This window comes from Drosophila takahashii, chromosome X, assembly GCF_030179915.1.
Source record: "Drosophila takahashii strain IR98-3 E-12201 chromosome X, DtakHiC1v2, whole genome shotgun sequence".
Lineage (NCBI taxonomy): Eukaryota > Metazoa > Arthropoda > Insecta > Diptera > Drosophilidae > Drosophila > Drosophila takahashii.
The window spans coordinates 14,746,694-14,767,755 of NC_091683.1; the positions used below are offsets into that span (position 1 = coordinate 14,746,694).

The window sequence follows — 21,062 nt, forward strand, 5'->3', positions numbered from 1 at the left end:
TGCTTTTATGGCCCGCTGGCTCAAATGCTCAACTGTTTGGATGCTCGGTAACCAGCTTGGCTCACTTAACCCTGCCCTGCCCCAACTGCTGCGGCGCACAGTGGGTCTGGGTCTAGTGCAAACTAAGCGAAATGGTGAAGAGATACTAGATCCAGTTACTGGTTAGGAGACATCTTCATATGAACTACTTTTAAGCTTCGGTCAAAATGCGCCTCTCTACGCGCTTCTCAAAAACTCTAGCTAGTAAAAACATTTTCTTCTTTTTAATTAAATAACTGATTGTAAAACCGAATAACCAATTTTTAGTTGATTTTCTAGTACTAACAACTTTTTTACTTCTTCAAAATTTGTTATTATAAATTTTTTATTTATTTGAAGATTTTTTTATATAATCCCTTGTTTTTGTGTGTCCACTGTGTGGAGCCTGGTCGTGTGTATGACACACTAATTGCCGGTCCACGCGATGGTTCGTTCGGAGATAGTTTCGGCATCATCATTACCATTACCATTTCCAGCTGTCTGGTCTGCATGAGGGCAACGGCCCTGACCCCACCCCACCGCAACCCATCCCTATAACCCCTACCATACCATACTGTACGATTCCATCCGATCTCCACCCGCGGCACCGGGCTTCCAGCTAATTTATGTCTCGGTCTCCGTGTTGCAATCCAGGCAGTCGGAGCTGTGGAGCTGTCAAGTGGGCCAACTTGCATCGGCAGGTCGTCGCGGGATAGAAAACCAAACCGAACCCTTCCCCAGAGCAATACTGCACTTGCCCCGTTGAGACGAGACCATTTGATAGCGCATTTTCAGCTCGATGTTATGCAATGCACCCAAATCGACACAAAGTTGCAAAAATAATAAACAATAGCCAGCCCGCAGCATGATCCAATAAACAGGTAGCGATCGCACAGGCTAGTGGTGGATATTATATAGAGTAGGCTACTAAAGTCTTAACAATTCTAAAAATTAAAAACAATAATTATTTCATTAAAATAAATTAAAAGTAATATTATAAGATTACATCTTAAGAGCTTATGATGAGTAATCCCTAAACTATGATGTTTTTGTGGACTATATATTGTTTTTTGTAACATTGCCATCTCTGTACCCAACACAATTCCGATCTTGATTGATTCGGCCAACGCGATCGGGGCGCCATTAACTCTTGGCCCGCAGTGGCGATGGGTCAAACAGAATGCTTATTAATTGTCCGTACCGCCAACTCGATTCGGTTGAAAAAGTTGGCCAAAGCCAAAAGCAAAGCCCAAGCCAACCTTCACTTCTCGATCTGATAGATGAGCCATACATTTCCCGCTGATTGTCGGTGATTTTCCATGTTCGACTGGAATGGCCTTTGGCGTCACGAATAACGTAATGATCGAATTTCGAGATTGGACTATCAATTCTAAAGAATATTTCGTAAGGAAATATTTTAATAAATATCTATCAATAAATATCGATCGAATTTCGAGATTGTATTATCAAGGAAAACCATTCTAAACAATATTTAAAAACATTCAAAATTAAGGTGTACTTTCATTTAAATAAAATTATGTATATTTCTTTATTTTAGAAATATAATAAAGGTCAAGGTTGACTTCTTGAGCATAAATAAATAAACGAAATGCATTCACAAAGAAAACCATTAAACTTAATTTTTATTATTTAACGCAATCGGAAGGCATTTATTTTTGATGAATATTTCTTTTCGCTGTCCACATTTTTTTTTTGTTCATTTCAACCTTTGAGTTATTGCATTTTTTAAGCGTCCTAATAAATGTTTATTTCTCATGATATTCACAGCGGCATAAGGCAGTTAAATATAACACATAATATCCGGAGTCTAGAAATAAATTTATGTAACCATTTCAGTAGCCATTAGACTCAGTAATATTTGACATACGAGAAATATCTTTGGGCTGGGAAATCGAATGCAGATCGAATTGGTGGTGAGGTAGTAAATATGCATGGGATTAAGTATATACAATCTTAATTAGTCACCCCAACGTCTGAGTATCCATTAATTAAGGCATAAAATATGTATGCTGGAGCTCATCGAAAAAAAATCGGAGCTCACGAATTTGTAAGTAAAAACAAAACAAGAAGAACCGAAAGACTTAAATCCGTTTTCGGTTTCCATACACAAAACTAGTTACGGACGGCACCATCAAATATACAACGAATTATCTCATGATGGAAATTCAAAACAAAACCGAGACGCATCCGCAATTATATGTTTTGGTGGGGGAATTACTTATCTCACAGCATGGTCAGAATGGACATAATTACCAGTCTGGTAATGGTTTCATTCCCTTTGCCAAGCTGCTTTTTAACACGATCTAACCTTGAGCTTAACCCATTTCGAGCTGGGGGTACCAAAATGGATTTTCTATCCAATCTCTACAATTTAAAAATAATTTTTTATACGAAAAATAGCACCTACAAAATATATCAAGTGCTACCAACGAAGTGAATGCAAATGAACAATATTATTGTCACATAATTTGAAACTACTTATAATTTGATTTTTTTTATTAAAAAATTGCCAAGTAATTTTAAACCCTTATATGATATAAGGCTACTTAAAAATAATATGACAAACTGGTTTTAAATATATTATATAATGGCAAACATTCGGGTGTCGCAAAATGGGTTAAGTGGAAAGCGAAACCGGCGAAACAAAGATGCTCTTAAAAAACCCCCAAACATGAGTAATCACTTATTGGGGCTTTCCAAGCGATAGACAAAGAATCAGACAGAGGTTTATGTTTTTTTTCGTTCATATATATTTTGTAAACAGTTAACAAAAATACAAAAAAAAAACTAATAGTTTCTAAGCGCACACACAAAAAGCGTGCACTATCTTAAACATAACTTCGTAACATCAGAAAAAAAGAGCCAATATCGCCGTGCAACTCGAACAACAGGAACAAAAGAGTTGGCATCAACGCACTGGATTGCCTGGGGACTTGGATCTGCCTGGGATTTCCTCGGATCTCCTTAGTTCCAGCCGGAAGACCAGCCACCGCTGGGAGCTCCAGAGGACCAACCGCCTCCCGAACCGCCGGAGGACCAACCGCCATCGGCGATTCCGGAGCTGATCAGCTTGATGATCTTGACATCCTCGGTGTGGTGACCTCCATAGCCGCCGCTGGAGTAGTCGTAGCCATGACCATGACCATGACCATGGTCCTCCTCCTGGATGACCTTAATGATCTTCACCTCCGAGCCGTGGCTGTGACCGTGACCGTGCCCGTGATCATGGGAGTGATCATGATGCGAGTGACCCGATTCACTGATCACCTTGATGATCTTGAGCTCCTCGGCAGCTCCATGGCCACCACCGGAGGACCAACCACCTCCAGATGACCAACCACCTCCAGATCCACCGGAGGACCAGCCGCCATGGCCAGCCTCCTCGCTGATGACCTTGACAATGGTGGGGGGTGCAGCACCACCGCCGGAGGACCAACCACCACCGCCTCCGCCGGAAGACCAGCCACCGCCACCACCTCCGATATATCCGGATTGGGCCAGGCTAAAGCAGGCAATCAGGCAGACGAAAACCTGGAGATGAAATATAGGATTACCCTATAAGTCCGAATATTTAGGATCCACGAACTTACCTTCATCTTGTTGTCGGTTCCGCTTGGGTTGAACTGGCACTTGGCGATGGACGAAGTGGGATTGGGGAGCTGAGCTCGTAAACTGATGACAATGCTTTGCCCCGAGGCTACTATATATACGATCGAAAAATGTGGGTCACAGCGAAGAGAAATGCTCGCCCCCATCTTCCCATCTTCCCATTCCCCATTCCAAATTTCAATTCCGATGACATTCGCTGACCCAAGAGGTGTATAAACTAATGCACCGATTTTTCCGAGAGACCCAATCAGCGGAGGCAATTAATCTTGAAGGTCCAAAGGTTAAGCTGCAGATCAGTGGTGAATGTAAAAATGTAAATTTAGGAATAATCAAAAAAAAAATACAGTGCTCTTAAAAATATAAATTTTTTTTTTAATTTTTGAATATTTATTATTGAAAAATTCACTTAGAAATTCGAGTGGCAATTCTATTTCCTAGAAACTGTAACAGAACTAAATTTATTAAGAATTCCTTTTAATTCTTCTATAATTCTAAGCATTCTTAAAAATAAATAAACTAATGTTTCAAGCTGTTTAAAAATATTTAAAAATTTGTCAATACAAATATAAGTTTAGAAAGTGAATGACTTGGCAACTCTGTTTTCTAACAGCCTGCCTCCCTGGGCGGAAAACACCTCAACAGGTGTTCAACACGGTGTTTGGATTTGGCTACCGACCGGTTTTCGCGATTCGCGATTTGCGATTCTCTTTTTTCGCACTGGCGACTCACTTTCGTGCATCAAATTGGCAAGACACTTTAGATGGCCGAATTATGCAAATCTTCGCGTGGGTCAAAGTGAAAGAAGGCAGATGCGAATCAAAGCCCCAGCAGCAGCCACTTACTATTGCGTATGCAGGCATCTGCTTAATTAAGCGCCAAAGCATCGCATCTGAAATGCAGAGAGGTTGTTTTTTCTATTTTTCAGAGGTGTCTCTCATGGGACATATGATAAATATTTCCCATAAAACTCATTTGCCAACTTTCTAGCCGCTCCAATGTTTACCTTTTGCTCTGGCATTGTACTCGTTAGCATAAAACATATTTACCTTTATGATTTTTGCTCGCCAGACGCGAATCACATTCTGTAATGACTCCAAATATTTTCACTAGACTTGCATAACTAGATTTTGTGGCCTTGCTTGCATCACCTTTACCTACTGATGAAGTGCCGGCAAATATTGATGGGATGATCGGCATATTTGCAATCGACGACACTTTGAGTTGCTGATTTGTTGCTGGAAAACCATGTAATACAAATCCAAGTCAGTGAAAAGCGAAAAAAGGTTTATTGTGAATAAAAAACAAGACTTTTAAAAATCTGAAAAGAAAAAGAAATTTTTAAAATCAATTATAAATAGAGCTTGATCGATATTTTCGATATTTTGACAGAATCGATTCGATAATACCGATGTTAATAGCACACTGTCGATTTTTTATAACGTATTTAAAAAATATATTGTTGCATACTTTTAGACACCTTTAGAAGTGATTTAAAAAACCCGTTGATTTCTATAGAATTTTCGAGGCCAGAGGATCTCTTTAAATAGCTATGCTGCGATAACCGCGTGAATGTTTTCCCGGAATGTGACCGCCTGTCCCCGACTGCCATTAGGTTCGATTTATTATCGTTATCCTCGTGTTCGGCGTTTAATATGCAAATCGGGCTCACGCATGAACGCCCAAACATATGCAACAAGACACGGAGCTGGCCAAATGCGATAAATATGTTGATGTGGTCGTGTTTTTTCCACTAGTGGAAAAAGCCTCCCAGCCACTTTTCCGCTTTTTCGCTTTCCCCCACCTTTTTTTCCATGCTCATTCTTCATTAAAAATAATGAAAATTGAATTTAATTCGCTTGTCGGGCCTAATTATAATTATGTTAATGGCGCATGTTTTTCCACAAAATTTACACAGTGTTTGTCCAAATCGTCAACGGATGTTCCTGCAGCTCTGGAAATGGGATTGCAGGCAAATAGTATCTGTGAAATCATGTTGCATTCCATTACATATCGTGACGGGACTTTTTGGGTTGTTTTAGTTGGCTGACGCTAATTGGAAGTGCTTTAAACTGATTTTAAGCACGCATTTTTGATGGCCTAGGAATTTTAAATACTATTAGCGTCATTAGGATCGGAGAGTATATACACTTGGACATACTGTTTTGAACAGATAACAAAATAATAAATAAATCCAAGACACTTTCCGGGTGATCTTGAAAAAATAAAATTTTTGGCAAAAAATGCATAAAATGAAAATTTCTAGGTTTGAATGACAATCGGTAGGAAATTTCATCAAGAGTTCATGGATAGAGTATATATGTGGAATTTATTTCGCAGCATGTCGACTGAAAAACTGATTTCTTTAAGGCGGAAAATGGGAATTCGGTTAACTATTATTTTCGTGAGTTAATAATTAAATAAAGTTTTCCAAATGCCTACGTATATTACCCTATTCCATCGCACTAATCTTGAGTCATATTGGTTTTGTACGGCAGCGTTTTTTAGATCCTAGAATTATGTAGTTAAATCTTAATTCCACAAGCCTAACCTTTTTCACCAGTCCTCGCTTTCCTTTTGATTTTCTCTTCAGCCAAAAATCATTCGCTTGTCGCTAATTTTCCCACTTTAGTTTACCCAACGATATGGAAACAATCGCTGAGCTTTAACCAAACGAAAATCAGGAGGCTGCAGGCTGGCGGCCAGGGGCGGTGTGGGAAAAGGGTGGGCAATGGAAAGGGGGGCAGGGGAGACAGAGCATTTCGGTTTTTGGGCAAGTTGGTTACTGCGATTGAATTTAATTAGCTTATCATGAAAGCGTATTCCACATAAATTTATCAAAATTGCCTTACACAGCAGCAGAGACAGAGGCTTCCGAGGGGGGGCTACAAATTGCATTACGACCCGCCCATTAAACTGATAAAAACGAGATTCTGGAGTGGTGGGTGGTGTTTTTTCGGCAAGTGCGGGCTGGCTGAGCGACACTTTAAAGTTGATGGCTCGAGAGAGAATCTAAAATCAAATTTATTAACGCACATTACAACGGGCTCAGTTCATAGCACAGAAAGGGGGTGGGTGTTGGTTTCGGGGGGGTGGTCCATGGGCGGAGGGTGGCTTGAAAATAATACAAAGGCCGTTGCCTTTTGTTTTCCGGCAACGCGTGCGGAAATGTATTTATTTTCACGCCACTCAAAATCCAAAAAGTGCAGTGTTGGTAAACAGCCCGAGGATTGAAAAGAGCTGGAAATGTATTTACGATTTCAGGGTTGCCAATTAAATTAAATATTTTTGTAAAATTAGGAAATACAGCTTTAACAAATATTACTATAAGCTCAATCATTTATTTTACCTTCGGCTTATTCCACCCAAGTGGCTCCATCAACACACATAGATATCTGTATCCGTATCATTATAACCGACCATTAAGCTGCGAAGGTGACACCCCATATGGCTTACAGCCCGCCCCCAATTTCCATTTCCCAGGGGCGCCGGAAGGGGAGGGGGTTGGCACGCCTTAAGCCGCTTGGCAAAGTTCGGTCGACTTATTTCGCCTTATCGACGGGGCCTTTGAGGCATCCACTTTGATAGCTGGCCAACTGTGTTAATTGATAAGCAATCGCTAATCGCGCGACGGCGACAGAGGCAAAAAGAAAGTCGGTAAAAGGGGGTGGGGGGTTTCTATAAAAGTGTTTTTGCACCCGATGCGTTTCGCTATCTGCCGTCTCTTTCCCCCGCTTACTCGCCATCTCTGTCGCACTCACAGGCGTTCGCTTGTAGTGTCAACGCGATTATGATGATTATGCCGCTTCATAGGATCTACTATGGCGGTCGCGAAAATAGTAATGACTTGGGGAGTAATTAAAAATGATGTATGTCCCAAAAAAATATCTTATTTATGTAACTTTTAGGATATATTATATTTTATTTTAATTTTCTAAATTTAAAAGATCCCTGCCACAATTTAATTTACCTCTATTTTCCCCACATAATCACTAAGATTTTATATTGAACTGAGCTGTAACTACAGGAGTTGAAATGGGAGTATATTAGGGCCTCATAGGAGTTCGGTTCCCGAAAGGAGGGGGGGAATTGCAACATCATCCGCCCGGCAATTGGAGGCATTTGTGCGTGAAATTACATTGAAAATTAAATGGCGCACACACTCACATCGGTTGCAGTGCAATAGACACGTAAAATTTGTCCATAAATTAAAATGCAATGCCCCTGCTTGGGTTTTATACACAGATAAGAAGTGGGTTTATAATCGGTAGAATGATAATCCCTCACTGACCGCAGTCAATGTTCCAGAGTCACTGATCTCTTACGATCCAAGATATGGAAAAAGAAAGTACATGTGTTTTGGATCAGAGAAACTAGGACTTTTCGAAGGCTTACCACTTTCGCTGCAGCAATAAGTAATGTATTATCCACCATAAACTTTTCACACGCAATCATTAGTTGATTGTCTATCGATCTGCTGGATTTTCCCCCACGGCCACGCCCCCTTCATTTTCCACCTGCCCGCTGCAGTCTCCGTCGTCGCCACACGTGGAAAGTTGCGCGCATTTCTCCTGTTGCGGCTGGCGAAAAAAAGAAGAGGAGAGAAAAACCGTTCTGTGGAAACCCCTCAGCTGATGCAATTTTCCTGTGCGAAAATTAACAAACAAATACACAGGCACACACACACACAAACACACCGACGAGTGTGCCAAATGAAAATGCGCGCGCGAGAATTCAATTTGTGGAAAAGAAAATGGTGTTGGATGAGTGGTTGCGAAGGGGTGCTATATGGTATAGGGTCTAGGGTATATGGCATGTTGTTGGGTTAGGCTATGGTTTAGCTTGCTGCCTGTTTACTTGAGGTTTTCCCGGCACACAGCACCCATTTTCCCAGCGACTTTTCCGCCGACTGTCGGCGTATAAGGGCCAGCCGGAAGGAAATGCAAGCGAACAAACGAAGCGCGCCAGGCAAATACTCAGCTGGAGTGGGTGAAAAGCGGGTGGATAGTGGATGGAAAGTCGGTGGAAAATGGTTGGAAAATGCCCCAGCGGTTTAGGCTTCGGTTTTGGTTAGGCAGCGCGAATGTCTTGGCTTAGACCAAAAATTGGCACAACCGGAAGTCGATTGAGTTCGCTGCTGCCAACCGACTTGTCGCCAATCATTCGAGGGGTTAAGAAGTTTTGAGAGACTGATAAAGCAACTTTTAAAGTTAAAATAAGTTAAAGGGGTTAGAAATCTTAGCAAAAGCTTAAATACGCTTTTAAAATCCAAGGTTGTTTGGTACTAAATAATAAGAGCAGGAAAGAACTCTCTAAAGTTAAGAACGCGAGGCCTTGATACAAGTAATCGCAATCTTATCAACTCTTACTTTATGATGAGTTCAGGAACAGCAAATAAAATTCTTAAATAATCTATGTTAAATTCTAGTATATAACAAATTCTAGATAAAAGAGTTCAAAACTTGTTGATCATTAGCTAAATGTATGTATTTGGCAATCATCTGATGTTTACGTCATTTGCCCGTGAATTTTTCGCGTTCCGGCTTTTTCGTTGGCAACTAAGCCCCTTTTGGGAGCATAGTTGGTGTTGCCAGGACAACGGTGGGTTCCACTCAACAGATCCTGGCACAAAGCTTATGTGCAGTGCAAGCGGAAAAGGCCACACTGAACTAAATAAAACTATTCTTAAAATTAACTCTCAAAATAAATATAAATTTGTATCATAAAGATGGGGAAATTATATAAGAAAATCTAAAAATTAAAAGAATATATGTATATATATTTGATCGGAATTTCCTTCAGTGCATAGGTAGTTGGTCCAAAGAGCTGCTGGAATACTAATGTTGGCAATCTGTTTGCCTGTGCCACGCCCCCTCGCCCGCAAGTTGTGTGCTCGTAGGACCAAATATTTCTATTATTAATGTCTGTTTATCTGCATGCGACGATGTCAGCCGCCCACTATTTCCCCGCCCCCGCCCACTATATACATATATATATATTCCATTGCCCCCCGATCCGTGGGTTTGTCTTTGTTTACGCTGCTTTATGGGCTTCGATTAATTTTGCGCGTAAATGGCAGCAGAGTACGGGAGGAGTTTCCTCTGGCAATTTGTTGTTGTTATCTGCGGGGCTATATTTAAACATAGTTTATTAGTTGTTGCTGAAGCGATTAAAAGCGTGCCAGACTCTCCTCCCCTCTTTCCCCCTTCAGATGGCTAAAATATCGCACACATTTCGTTTGAAGATGGCCAAAAACGCCATCGAAAAATTAGCACATTCAGTCAAGAGAATTATTGCGAATCGCTGAGCTTGAGTTATCATGTTATCAACTCAATTATCTACTCAGTTGGGCTTTAAGCGAAGTTTTTACATATTTTAGACAGTTTAAGTTAAATTAAAAATTCTAATCGTTTGTATATAATGAAAATATATAATTTTTCATAAACTAAAATTTATTTTATTATTATATAATAAACTTTAGAGACTCGTCAAATATTTTAAAAATTAGTCATTAAATTTCACTTAAACTTGCGGTTATACATATATGTCATGGAGTCATGGAGTTTTACAAACTTAGAGCTTTCTGAATATTAGAAACACATCATTTACGAAACTCATGGACTGTCATTGGTTTTGAAAGCAAAACAATGCGAATTGACGACACATTTTAGTTGCCCCATCCGAAAATGATCTCATCCCTTGGCATTTTTTGTAGATTTGTGCTGATGCATTCCCATTTTATTGAGGAAAGTCTACTCGTAAAAAGTGTCGATTGTAAATCTCCCGAAAGAGCTTTGCCGGTAGTACGATTTTCGCAGTTAATCGCGAATGCTTAACGACACTTCGTTGCTTCATTTGCGTTATTTTTTGTCGCTCTGTCAGTCGGCGATAAAAATCAGTAAATATTACTGCACTTGTAACAGCTAAACAAATCCAAGTTTTGACCCAGCTGCTTCTCCAGATAGTGCAAACTTGAAAGCAAACATGAAAGGGAAATCGGCTATTAAATGTTTGCCCACAAATGTGTTCGTGTTTAGGCGCAAATTGTTTAGATAGTGACGCACCCCGTTCCGAGATTAGGCGTTCTTGATAAACACTGCTAATAAACCGAGTCCGCGAATAAACAAACAAAAACATTGCGAAAATATAAAAATATCTGATTCGCGTAGACTTGTGTTTATACATTGCACTGGGGAAAAAAAACTTTTGGGAATTTTTAAGATTTAAAATCTTAGTTTTTATTTTAGTATTACATTTTTTTATTAATATTATTTTATTATTTTCTTAAACCAGGAATATTTGTTTTAAGAGCTGATTAAATAATTGAACTATCTCTAATAAAATCCAAAAGTCCAGCGTTCTTTTTTTATTGCATACTTTTAGACACCTTTTGAAGTGATTTCGAATACAAAGTGATTTTTATATTATACCCTTAAATTTTATATAGTTTTTGATAAGATTTTCTCTCCGTGCAGCTATTCGCACATATGCCAGAGCTTTTTGCCATCGAAGTGCGAATCGCGCTTATCTAATGAGTCGATAATGGGGGCGGGGAAGTGGAAATGCATCGGTCGGCGGTTTATTTTCTGGGAGCTTTTCTGATTTGCGCCTTCCGTGGAACCTGGAGGCATCGGACTGGCCGACGTGACCGCCGGCACATCGGACACCCAAAGCTTCCCGCGGGTTCTGTGTTCTGAGTTCTGAGTGGGACTCCATATAGTGTATATAAGGCCCCATGCAGGGCGTGCGTCCCGCGCATACTGCAAACAGCTCTACCCGCGTTCGTTTCGCACTCGCACAGAACCTTAGTGGTAGCATCGTAGGACCCTTCCAGTAGTTCCCAGTTCCGGAGTAGCAACAGCATGTGGTCGAAAATTGGCATCAGCGGAGCCCTGCTCGTAATGGGCGGCATTCTGTCCTCCAGCGTGGTGGACAACTTTGCCTACGTGGACCGCTCCCTGCCGGTGGCCATGCCCAAAGCCAAAGTTTTCCAAGTGCCCAAGGAGTGAGGAGTGAGCAGGGGGAATCCCCGGGGAAGCCAGGATCCAGCAGGCCAGGACAACCAGTTCCCGGAGCAGGGGAACCAGTGCTTTCCACTCGGCCACCGTGGATTCCTAATGGCCAGCCAACTACTCCGGCTTGTTGTTAACTTATTAAGTTCACCGCAAGTGGGAAATAGTTAATGCAGGTCTTCAAAACACCCCTTTCCAACCTGCCCTTAAGAACAACAGTATCACTTCTAAACTAAACTTTAATTTATACAATTGTTTTTTTTTTATATTTTGTACGAACTAGTTAGGAACTTCCCCTATAAGTAAGCAATAAAGTATGCAAGTGACGCATTTGCATTTAATTTGATTTTATTTTATTTTATTTTATTTATTTGAGGCCTGATTGAGTCCCAATTATCGGAGTTAATAATGAAGTATTGACATCGGTCACACACTCGATTACACACTACACCCGAAAAAAAAGGTAATATGAAACGATGATTGATTTTACGTAATGTGGTATCAATTTTGATTTTGATTTTTTCCGAAAAATGGCATAAAAAATAAAATGTACAGGTTTTAACGCCAATCGATTGGAAATTTAATAACGAAAGGTATGACAATCCATATTTGGGTCAATATGTCCATTGTTACGGTCAAAAAACCAATTATTTTTTTTGTAAAAAATTGGGATCTGGGTTTTTGACAAAAATTTGAATTTTTTTTGTTTTTTTTTTTGCTGTAACTTGGCCAAAAATGGTCCTACACAAAAAATACATACTGTTTTGAACAGATAACAAAATTTGCAATAAATCCATTAAACTTTCCGTGTGATTTTGGAAAAATAAAATTTTCGCCAATTTTGAATTTTTTTATAAGGGGGTACCCCATGATTTTTGCGAAAAATTAAAAATAAATAAAAAGTCAAGGTTTAAATGCCAATCGTTAGGAAATTTAATAACGAGTTCAGAAAGGTATGACAATCCATATTTGGATCAATATTTTCATTGTTACGTTTCTGACCGTAACAATTATTTTTTTGTGAAAAATAGAAATTTTGGTTTTTAGGAAAAATTTGTTTTTTTTTTTAATTTTCCAAAGCCAATGAGCAGTGCTATTTTTATTTATATATGATATGTGTGTGAAATTATCATAGGTTTTACAGGAGAGATTATCCCTGGTTTGACTTCTTATCATTTTCCTCGTTTAACTTGGCCAACTCGGCCGCCTTTCGGACCTTCTCCCTCTGGATTCGCAGCCTCAGCTGCGCCTTGTGCCTGAGGATCGAGGGCACAGCAAAGTTGGCGGGGATCAGGGTGGGTGGTTCGGGTGGTTTGATGGACACTGGAGGAGGAGGAGTGACTTCAGGTGGAGCAACTGGTGGCGATGGAACCACTGGTGGAGGAGCTGGAGTAGCAACTGGAGTAGCCACTGGAGTAGCAACTGGAGAAGCAACTGGAGCACTTGGAATCCCGGGATGCACATAGGTGGGATAGGCCATCCTGGGAGCTGAGCTCACGGCCTGCGGAGGCCGGGCAATCGGAGGCTTGAAGGTGGGAGCCTCCGGCGGCTTAAGGGTCGTTGTCCCTTGGGCGCCGGACAAATACTGATTCGCCAGCAGTTGACCTCCGGGACCGGGAAAGTAGTGGGAAACGGTGGCGGCCGAGGGTTGCGGCAGGGGCATCTGCAGCTGCAGCGGCACATTCACCGGTGGCAAATGCTTGAAGATTCCCGTGCTCAGCCGGCTGAAGGACAACAGCTGCTCGGCGGTGAAGATCAAGTGACGCTGCTGGCCATTCGCCTCCTTTAAGACGGCCTTGTAGCGCATGGGGTCGTGACCTTGCAGCTGGAAGAGCTGCACCTCGGGCCCAAAGAGCTGGAGCTTCTGGCGCAGCAGGGATTGGCTAACCACCGGCTTCGTTGGGCTGGTGGGAGTGACCACCGCACCGCTGACGGGTATTGAAGGCTGCTCCACTTTGGGCTTCGCTGGCGGTGGTGGTGGTGGTGGTGGCTCCGGTTCTCCCAGGTTCTTGGGCAGCACCCACGGCTGCTGGGCCGGCTGCACTATGACCTTGGGGTAGATCTCATTCTCCAGCGGATTGATGCAGTTCTCCAGGAAGTTCGGCACCGGCGGCAGCGGCGGTGGCGACTCCGCCCGGCGACGACGCTTCACGCCACGGGTGGTTTTGGGGGCGGCTCCAGAGGTCGAGGAGGCGCCACCGCCCCTGCGACCACGCCTGCCACGACCACGCCCACTCCTCGCCGGCTTCTTTTCCTGGGGCGGCGAGGTGGGTTCGGTGTACAGCAGGGTGGGCGGGTTGCCCCTGCCGAAGGGCGGAAAGAAGGGACGTCCCGCCTCGTTGTTCATGAAGGGCATTAGCGGCACCGGAGGCACATAGAGGTCCACCAGTTCGATAATGGTGTTGGGCTGCTCCACCATGATCACCGAGGTGGTGGGGGTGGAAGTGGTTGGCTCCTCGCTGGAGGATTCCATGGCTTCATGGGCTTTCTCCTCCGGTTTCGGGAGAATTTCCTTGCCCTCTTTGGAATCAATAGATATATTATCAGTAATCGGAGGAGTAACAGCTTTATCCTCAGCCATTTCGGTTAGAGGAACAGGATTCTCCTCTGATTCCTGGGACATGGCTGCTTTGGATGGTTCCTGAAAAAGAAGAAGAGACGAGGGGTCAGTTTGGGATGACTAACTGAGGGGTGGGAATCCCGCCCTGCAGCACCACATATTAATTTGCATTTGGTTCAAGGCTCATTTGCTTTTATTCCTGCTGACTCCACAACCCCCACTCGCAATTTCACTGCCACCGCCTCTGCTGGTCAGTCAACAAAAAGGTACATTAAAAAAAAATTATATTTATCTAATGCAATATAATGAGGGCTTAAAAAAAAGGGAAGTAGCTTCTCCAGCCAAAACGGCTTGATATAAAAATCCAAAACAAAAAACCAAAATTCAGAAATAATTTAAACTGCAAACTAAGATTTTATTGCAATAACTTTTTCTCTCAGTGCACGCACACAATCCCCGGTCCCCCCTCCACAGACACAAAAAATGACTGGCAAGCCGCAAATACTTTGTCAGGCTCAAGTTGACAGTCGTCCTGGATCCCATAGTCCTGGTCTGGTGTTCCTGGCGCCATAGGCTCGTTTTGCCCTCTCTATCTAGGCCCCCCCTTCACCCCCTCTCGCCGCCTCTGTCCCCACGCATTTGACACTTTTTTGCGGGGAGCCATATGCCGGGGATTCCCCGCCTTTCATCTGTGTGTGTGTGTGTGTGCGGAGGCATTTGGCAGAACAGATTGTTGAAGATTTGATTTCGGGCAGAGAGCTTTGCCACTGGACGCCGAGTCCCCCGTTTGCCCCCCGTTTGCCACCACAGCATTCCCCGCCACTGGAACAATCGTTAATCTAATGAAAGATGACATTTCATGTGGGCCTGGAGATGTTTATGTCCCAACAACACTTGAGCGGGCTCCCTGGCATGTGACCACTGGAGTCTCTACTTCCATCTCCTTTGGCTCTTCCACTTGCTCGCATCTCATCCGATTTGCTGGGGGCATTCATCATTCCCCGGCCTTCGGATTTCGGATTTCGCATTTCGGAGCTTTGATGAATAAGCGGCTAGTTAAGCAGAGGAGCCCATCATTCCAGAGTCTGGAGATGGAAGATGGTGGCTGACTGCGATCAAAGGTCAGTTTACAGCAGCCCATATATCAAATTAGGCATTCGTCACTTAATGATATGAATTAATTAGCAGGAATTCGTAGAGAAAATTCTGAAGGTGTCTAAAAGTATGCTACAATATATTTTTCATCTAATATTCCTTAGAGTTATAGTCGCTTGTTTCGCATTGATCTAATTAAAATATAGTTTGCCAGTGGCTACTTGGGCTAACTGCCACGCCCACCGCCTCCTACGACCGCCCAGCACTCAGTGGCCCAATAAAATTTGATTAGTCAAACGGAAGGGAGAAGAGGAAGAGCAAATCCTGAGGACCCGAGAAATATTAGAACTTATGGGGGACCCAAAAGGGGCGAGGTGACCTCCCAATTTCCGGGGGACATGTGTATTGTGTATTCATGAGGCTAGAGAGGAGGCAGCAGGGACGCGACAGGACATCAGGCAACTTTGGGTTAATTTACATTATAAACTTTGAATATTTTATTGTTTGCCCGGGCTAAGGACACCAGCTGGCCCCGGGCGAGAGATCCTGTCCCTCGATTGTCCTCCTTGGCCACGTTTATTGACACTTTTGTGGGCCAGCAAGTGGGGAGAAGTGGGAAGTGGGGGTTCGACTGAAAGGTTCTGTGGTCAGCAGAGCAACGACTCTGTGACTCTGATTTAATGGCGGCATCAACATTTTTGGCCAAATTATGACGGCCCCTCCCCCTTCCCCGTTGCTAGGCTACCACGCCCCTCATGGCCTCTGCTTGTTAAGCTTTTAAGCATCGGGTTACTTAATAATTAAACAATTTCCCGTTTCCCGGATTTCAGCACATTAAAAGGGGGAGGGGAGAGCACAGCCCAAATAATTATTAAATGCCAAGTAAATTGCCGTCTTCGAAATCGATACGCTAATATCTTAGTTATGAATTTTTCCGTTTTGGACTACAGAGACCAATTAAATGGGAATAGATATCACATATCATTTAGTAAATACGGTGGGCTGTGTGCTTAAATTACAAGTAATGTGTTTGGCTTTAGTGCAATTAAATTCATCCAAATAGTTGTACACTTTATTAACCTTAATCAACGAGAAATATATTTATTAATAAATTTAAATATTAATAAAAGAATACAGTATTTTTAGGTTACAATGATAAAAAAGTAGTAAATCCAACGATTTTATATTCAATTTATTTTTATTTTAAATAGGATGATAATAAATTTAACAATTATAGTTAATTTAAATATTTGTAACTTTGATTTGAATGTGAAATTCTTTTTTTATGGACATGAAATATTTAAAATAATTGTTCTATTTGGTTCAAACACTTACTTCTAATCTTTGCATTAAATATGTATGCAGATATTCATTTTTAAGTTTTCAGGGGAAAAGACTTAAAGGGTTAAAGGATATTGAAGCCCTCGCTTGGTTTCATTTCAGTTGCCTTCGTTTTGCACCGGATTTCTGGCTATTGAAAACTGTACTTTATGGACTTGGAACGTTTCTGCTAAACCCGGCTTACACAGCCTGATGAAAGTTTTGCTTTCGCTGCTAATAAGCTACGTGTCGCAGTTACCTTTTGGTTGGTCGGAAATGGCTGGGTGGTTAGGGGGTGGTTGGGGGGCGGTTAGAGGGCGGTTAGGAGGGTGGTTGTGTAACGCGGCTTCTGGACTAATAAAAATACGAGACAGTTTAAGCTCCAAGCTCTTTGTTGTTTTCGGCTACATATGAATAAACTTCTCCTCTAATCCAGCATCACAAAAAAGGAAAATGAAAGGGGTTGGAGGTTGGGTGGAAGAAAAGAAATTAATAATTTATAAAAATGTTTGCGCGGCGGCGTCAAGGATTAAGCACTGGATTTTCAACGCCTCTTGCTTGGAACTTTTCCTCCGCTTCGAAGGAAGGGGGAAAACTCATTTAAAGAAAACGCTTCTCTCTTATCGCCGCCCTGGCATCGAAATTAGCCAGGGCAAAAAGTGCGGAGAGGAGGAAAATGGGTGGAAAAACAAGGACAAAGCGTATGCAGGCAGTGCAATAAATTATAATGCAAATCCGCCTTTGAGATCGCAACAACAAAGCCCGGAAAACCCGCAAAGGCAACAACAACAGCGGCTACAAAATGGGCATTAAATGCCCGCCACTTGACTGCGCCACACATTTTTTTCGCCCATTTTTTTGTTGTATTCCCATCCTTGTTGTTCGTCCATTTAAAATGATAAAAATCGCAAACAATTTCTGCGCCCGCAATGAAAAAGTGGGGGCTTCAGAGGGTTAACCGCTGTGTGTGATGGGGCGGGGAGTGGAGGGGTGTTGGGTTCGAAACGGAAGCTTTTCACTCACCAATCAAATAGCAACTGCACAAAATATTCGCAAACTTGAAGCGACACAAAACTGGGTTTTTTTCGTGCTCCGTAGACTGTAAAACTGGAACTGAAAGTGAGTGGGAGTGGCAGTCGCTTCAGGCCCGAAAAAATTCGACTGACACTCCGCCCAGAGTCGACTTGTATGTGGGGGAAAACATAACATATACTATCTGAATTATCGAGAAAATTCAAGGTATAATGGTTCCTAAACATATTAAAATATCTTATAATATTTAGCAATTATTTGAAATAATATCTCTAGAATTCAAGGTATAAAGGCTTTTAAAAATATTGATATAATATATTATATTATTTAACAATGATTTGGAACAGATCAGATTATTATAAAATTACCCTAAATAGTTTGAAAAGTAATATCACATTCAGCTCTTAAACCTTCTAATCCGTCCTAAACAGATGTCCTTTTTTCTGCCGCCGCCCCCCTTAGATATCCCAACAAAGGGCAACCCCCCAAAAAATGAAACCTTACCCTGTTGCAAAATTATAAACATATGTAAATGTTTAACCGTGTTCCGGGGTCCCCAAATCCCGAATCCCGCCTCCAGTCACTCGTTTAATCTGCCGCAAAATGTTTGAAAATTGCACTTTAAGGCGAAAAGTTTAAATGCGAAATGCTGACAAATGCGTTTCGATTTCCATTCACAAAAGGGGGCTTCACACACATATATGTATACATCTCAAAGTTGGAAATTAAATTAAATTTCTTTATTGGCACTTTTTTTCCCCTGCATTCGTTTCATTTCGTTTGCTACGCATATGCATATGCAAAATTCAAAGAGGGTGTCCTTCGGGGGCGCAGGGGGTGGGTTGTTTGAGAAAAAAAAAGAAAAAGGGGGCACAGGGGGTGGTTCGATGGACAGGCGAAGCAATCAGCAGCAATAAATGATAAGCTTCGAGGCAACAAAGCCAAAACCGAAAGACGCACATGAGAACACAAAGACTTGTCTGGGAGGCGGAAATTCCATGCCGTTTAGGGGGAGGCTTCTAAAAGGCTGAGGAATAAAAAAAAAATAAAGAAGAAGAAGAAACCCAAGGAGCCCAAGGAAAACTGTCATCCACAGGAAAAGTGGTGGCGAGTCGCCGCCGCCAGTGGAAATAGGCAATATCTTCAAATCGGAAGTGGGGATGGGATTGTCTGGGGCTACTTTGCAACATATTTGCCGCTAACGAAGCGCACGATTTCCAATAATACCCGGAATGCGTCTGGGAGATGCGGATGCGGAGGCGGATAAAAAGGCGGATGCTGTGCCTAGATACCCTCGACTTCTGAGCACATATTTTATTTTAAATGTTTGTGCTTTATAATTTCCTTGAAAATAAATAAAGGTTTTTTTTTTTATTTTAAATTTTTATAGTTTATGCTTTTATTTTTAAAAATATAAATTTTTTTAAAATTTTATTGATTTTTAATGTTTTTCCCATGTTTTGCTATCATTATTATTAAAATATGTTATTTTTTTTTTTTAGCAGGGTGTCCCCCCAGTCTAACCTTCGCTTGGCGACACCCTGCCACACATGCACATGCCACATACAATTGCACGGGGTGTTTGGGGGTGCAAAAGGGAGGGGCCCTCATAAAACGTACGCCAAATGGACACAAACACTCGTCGCTGGCCGGACTTGGAACCGTAATGAGTTCCCTTGTGGCCGCTCCGTATCGCCTTTTTATGGAGCCACCCACCCAAAGGGGGGCGGGGCAGGGGGCGTCAAGGTGAAAGCCACTTAAAGCCAAGGATGGGCGGGACTCAACAATTTCCAGTTATCATGTGACAGTAATGAAGTGACAGACGGCAACGAGGAGAGATCCCAAATCCGATGACAACTCGACCGCAAGGCCTCAAGTGCGAATATCCGCCGATAGGTGGGGGTGCGGCTTAAAGGCCTTTAAAGGGCAGCCTCCTACCACTTCAGCATTTTCGCCCTGCGGTCCTCGGACAGCGGCCACATTAATTATTAATTGCAGAATAATTGCAAAATTGTGTTTGGCCAAGTTAATTTATGCAATAAAGCCGGGGGTTTCCCCCGACCCTTTCGCTTCGCTTTAAAGTCGCCTCCTTCACTCAATTTGCCACTCTTCATTCCGTGTAATTCCTCAGCTCATTTGGAGCAGGCTGGCTTTTCTTTTCGTTTGCTTTTTTTCCGCCTTGTTTGGGCCCAGCTAATGAGCCACTGATGGTCATGAGCCGGCGACCCTGTCCCCAACAACAGACCCAAACCCAAAGCCCACTACCAGCCACGCCCCCTTTTTGAGCCAGAGCAATTACTTAATCATTTGCCTAACGACCGAAAGGCAGGCGAAGGCAACAACAGCAGAAATTAGCAAAAATTAAGTGAGAGTTCAAGTGAATTTTGGGTTGGCTTTTGGATAAAAGTGGCGGTATGGGTGAAAGTGGACTCCATGTGGCCGAATTTGTGGTAAATTGTAGTGCGGTTTTTCTAATTTCCAAACAAGTGCGGCCAAGGCTGAGAAGTATGCTACGGAAAATATGCTAAATTATTCCCAAAGTTCAAACTACTTAAATTGCAATTGCAAATTAAAATGCGAAACAATTACTCCAACATTTATTTGGTAATAATAAATATGAAATTTCACTGCTGTAAATTAAATTCTGAATGCTGTAATAAGTTGACAGCTTTCTTGGTCAAAAGTACCCATCAATGTTTTCCCAAAGTTAAAGCTAACTTATGCTCTTCTAGGATTTGCTCTTATTGCATGTGTGCTTTTATCACGTATTGCGGTTTTTGTAACTTTGAAATATTTAAATCAAAATATATAGGAAAATGCTGGCACGTGAGCCACAGACACATTTAAATACTTTCTAATTGATTTTGGTATTAGTTTAAATAAGTATATAAGCATAAAATATTTGTAAATCTTTTTTCTAGCTGTTATAATGATTAGAAAAAAATGCATTAGAAAAATCTCCTTTTCATTTGGAGTTTTCAACTTGTCTCGCTTCTTCACTGGTGATGAATTTCCTTGTCTTGAATGAAAGAAAACTCCTGCCGAAAACTGTGGAAAATCGAGTGGCAGAGTGGCTGAATGGCTGGGTGACAGGGGAAAGTGCGGCAGAATCAGCATAAACATTTTTGATATTTCAAATATTTTTCATTTAAAATTCTTTGGGCGAGCCATGGGTTCGGTTGGTTCGTCCATTGAGATGCTCTCGTCCTTTTGGCCAGGCTTGTTATTATTATTATTCTTCTAGTGTCTTAAAGCTGTGTGTGTAGCAGTGGGGCCATTTAGTCTTTTTTCCAGTCAGATCTAAAAAAAAAATCTGAAATTAGTTTTTACCACTACTAATATAATTAATATAAAATACGAATCTTGTAAATAATATAAAATATTATTCATTCTTTTTG

General features: G+C 41.8%; 3 protein-coding genes across 3 annotated transcripts; 1 reads left to right on the plus strand and 2 right to left on the minus strand.

The window, feature by feature from the left end:
- Positions 1–2,771: 2,771 nt before the first annotated feature.
- LOC108055894 (loricrin) lies at positions 2,772–3,754 on the minus strand. Its single transcript, XM_017139451.3, has 2 exons — positions 3,630–3,754; positions 2,772–3,570 (listed from the first exon to the last, which is right to left on the minus strand). Exons 1-2 carry the CDS (start codon positions 3,633–3,635, stop codon positions 3,004–3,006), a joined length of 573 nt encoding a protein of 190 aa, XP_016994940.2. The 5' UTR covers positions 3,636–3,754; the 3' UTR covers positions 2,772–3,003.
- Positions 3,755–11,393: 7,639 nt separating this feature from the next.
- Positions 11,394–11,998, plus strand: LOC108055886 (uncharacterized). Its single transcript, XM_017139440.3, has one exon. It carries the CDS (start codon positions 11,508–11,510, stop codon positions 11,652–11,654), a length of 147 nt encoding a protein of 48 aa, XP_016994929.1. The 5' UTR covers positions 11,394–11,507; the 3' UTR covers positions 11,655–11,998.
- A 729-nt stretch (positions 11,999–12,727) lies between these two features.
- Positions 12,728–17,813, minus strand: LOC108055875 (uncharacterized). Its single transcript, XM_017139431.3, has 2 exons — positions 17,656–17,813; positions 12,728–14,298 (listed from the first exon to the last, which is right to left on the minus strand). The coding sequence occupies exon 2, from the start codon at positions 14,278–14,280 to the stop codon at positions 12,808–12,810; it is 1,473 nt and encodes a 490-aa protein (XP_016994920.2). The 5' UTR covers positions 14,281–14,298; positions 17,656–17,813; the 3' UTR covers positions 12,728–12,807.
- Positions 17,814–21,062: the final 3,249 nt, after the last annotated feature.

Coding starts and splice junctions, on each gene's coding strand:
- LOC108055886 (XM_017139440.3), top strand. CDS start 11,508: ATGTGGTCGAAAATTGGCATCAGCGGAGCCCTGCTCGTAATGGGCGGC.
- LOC108055875 (XM_017139431.3), bottom strand. CDS start 14,280: ATGTCCCAGGAATCAGAGGAGAATCCTGTTCCTCTAACCGAAATGGCT.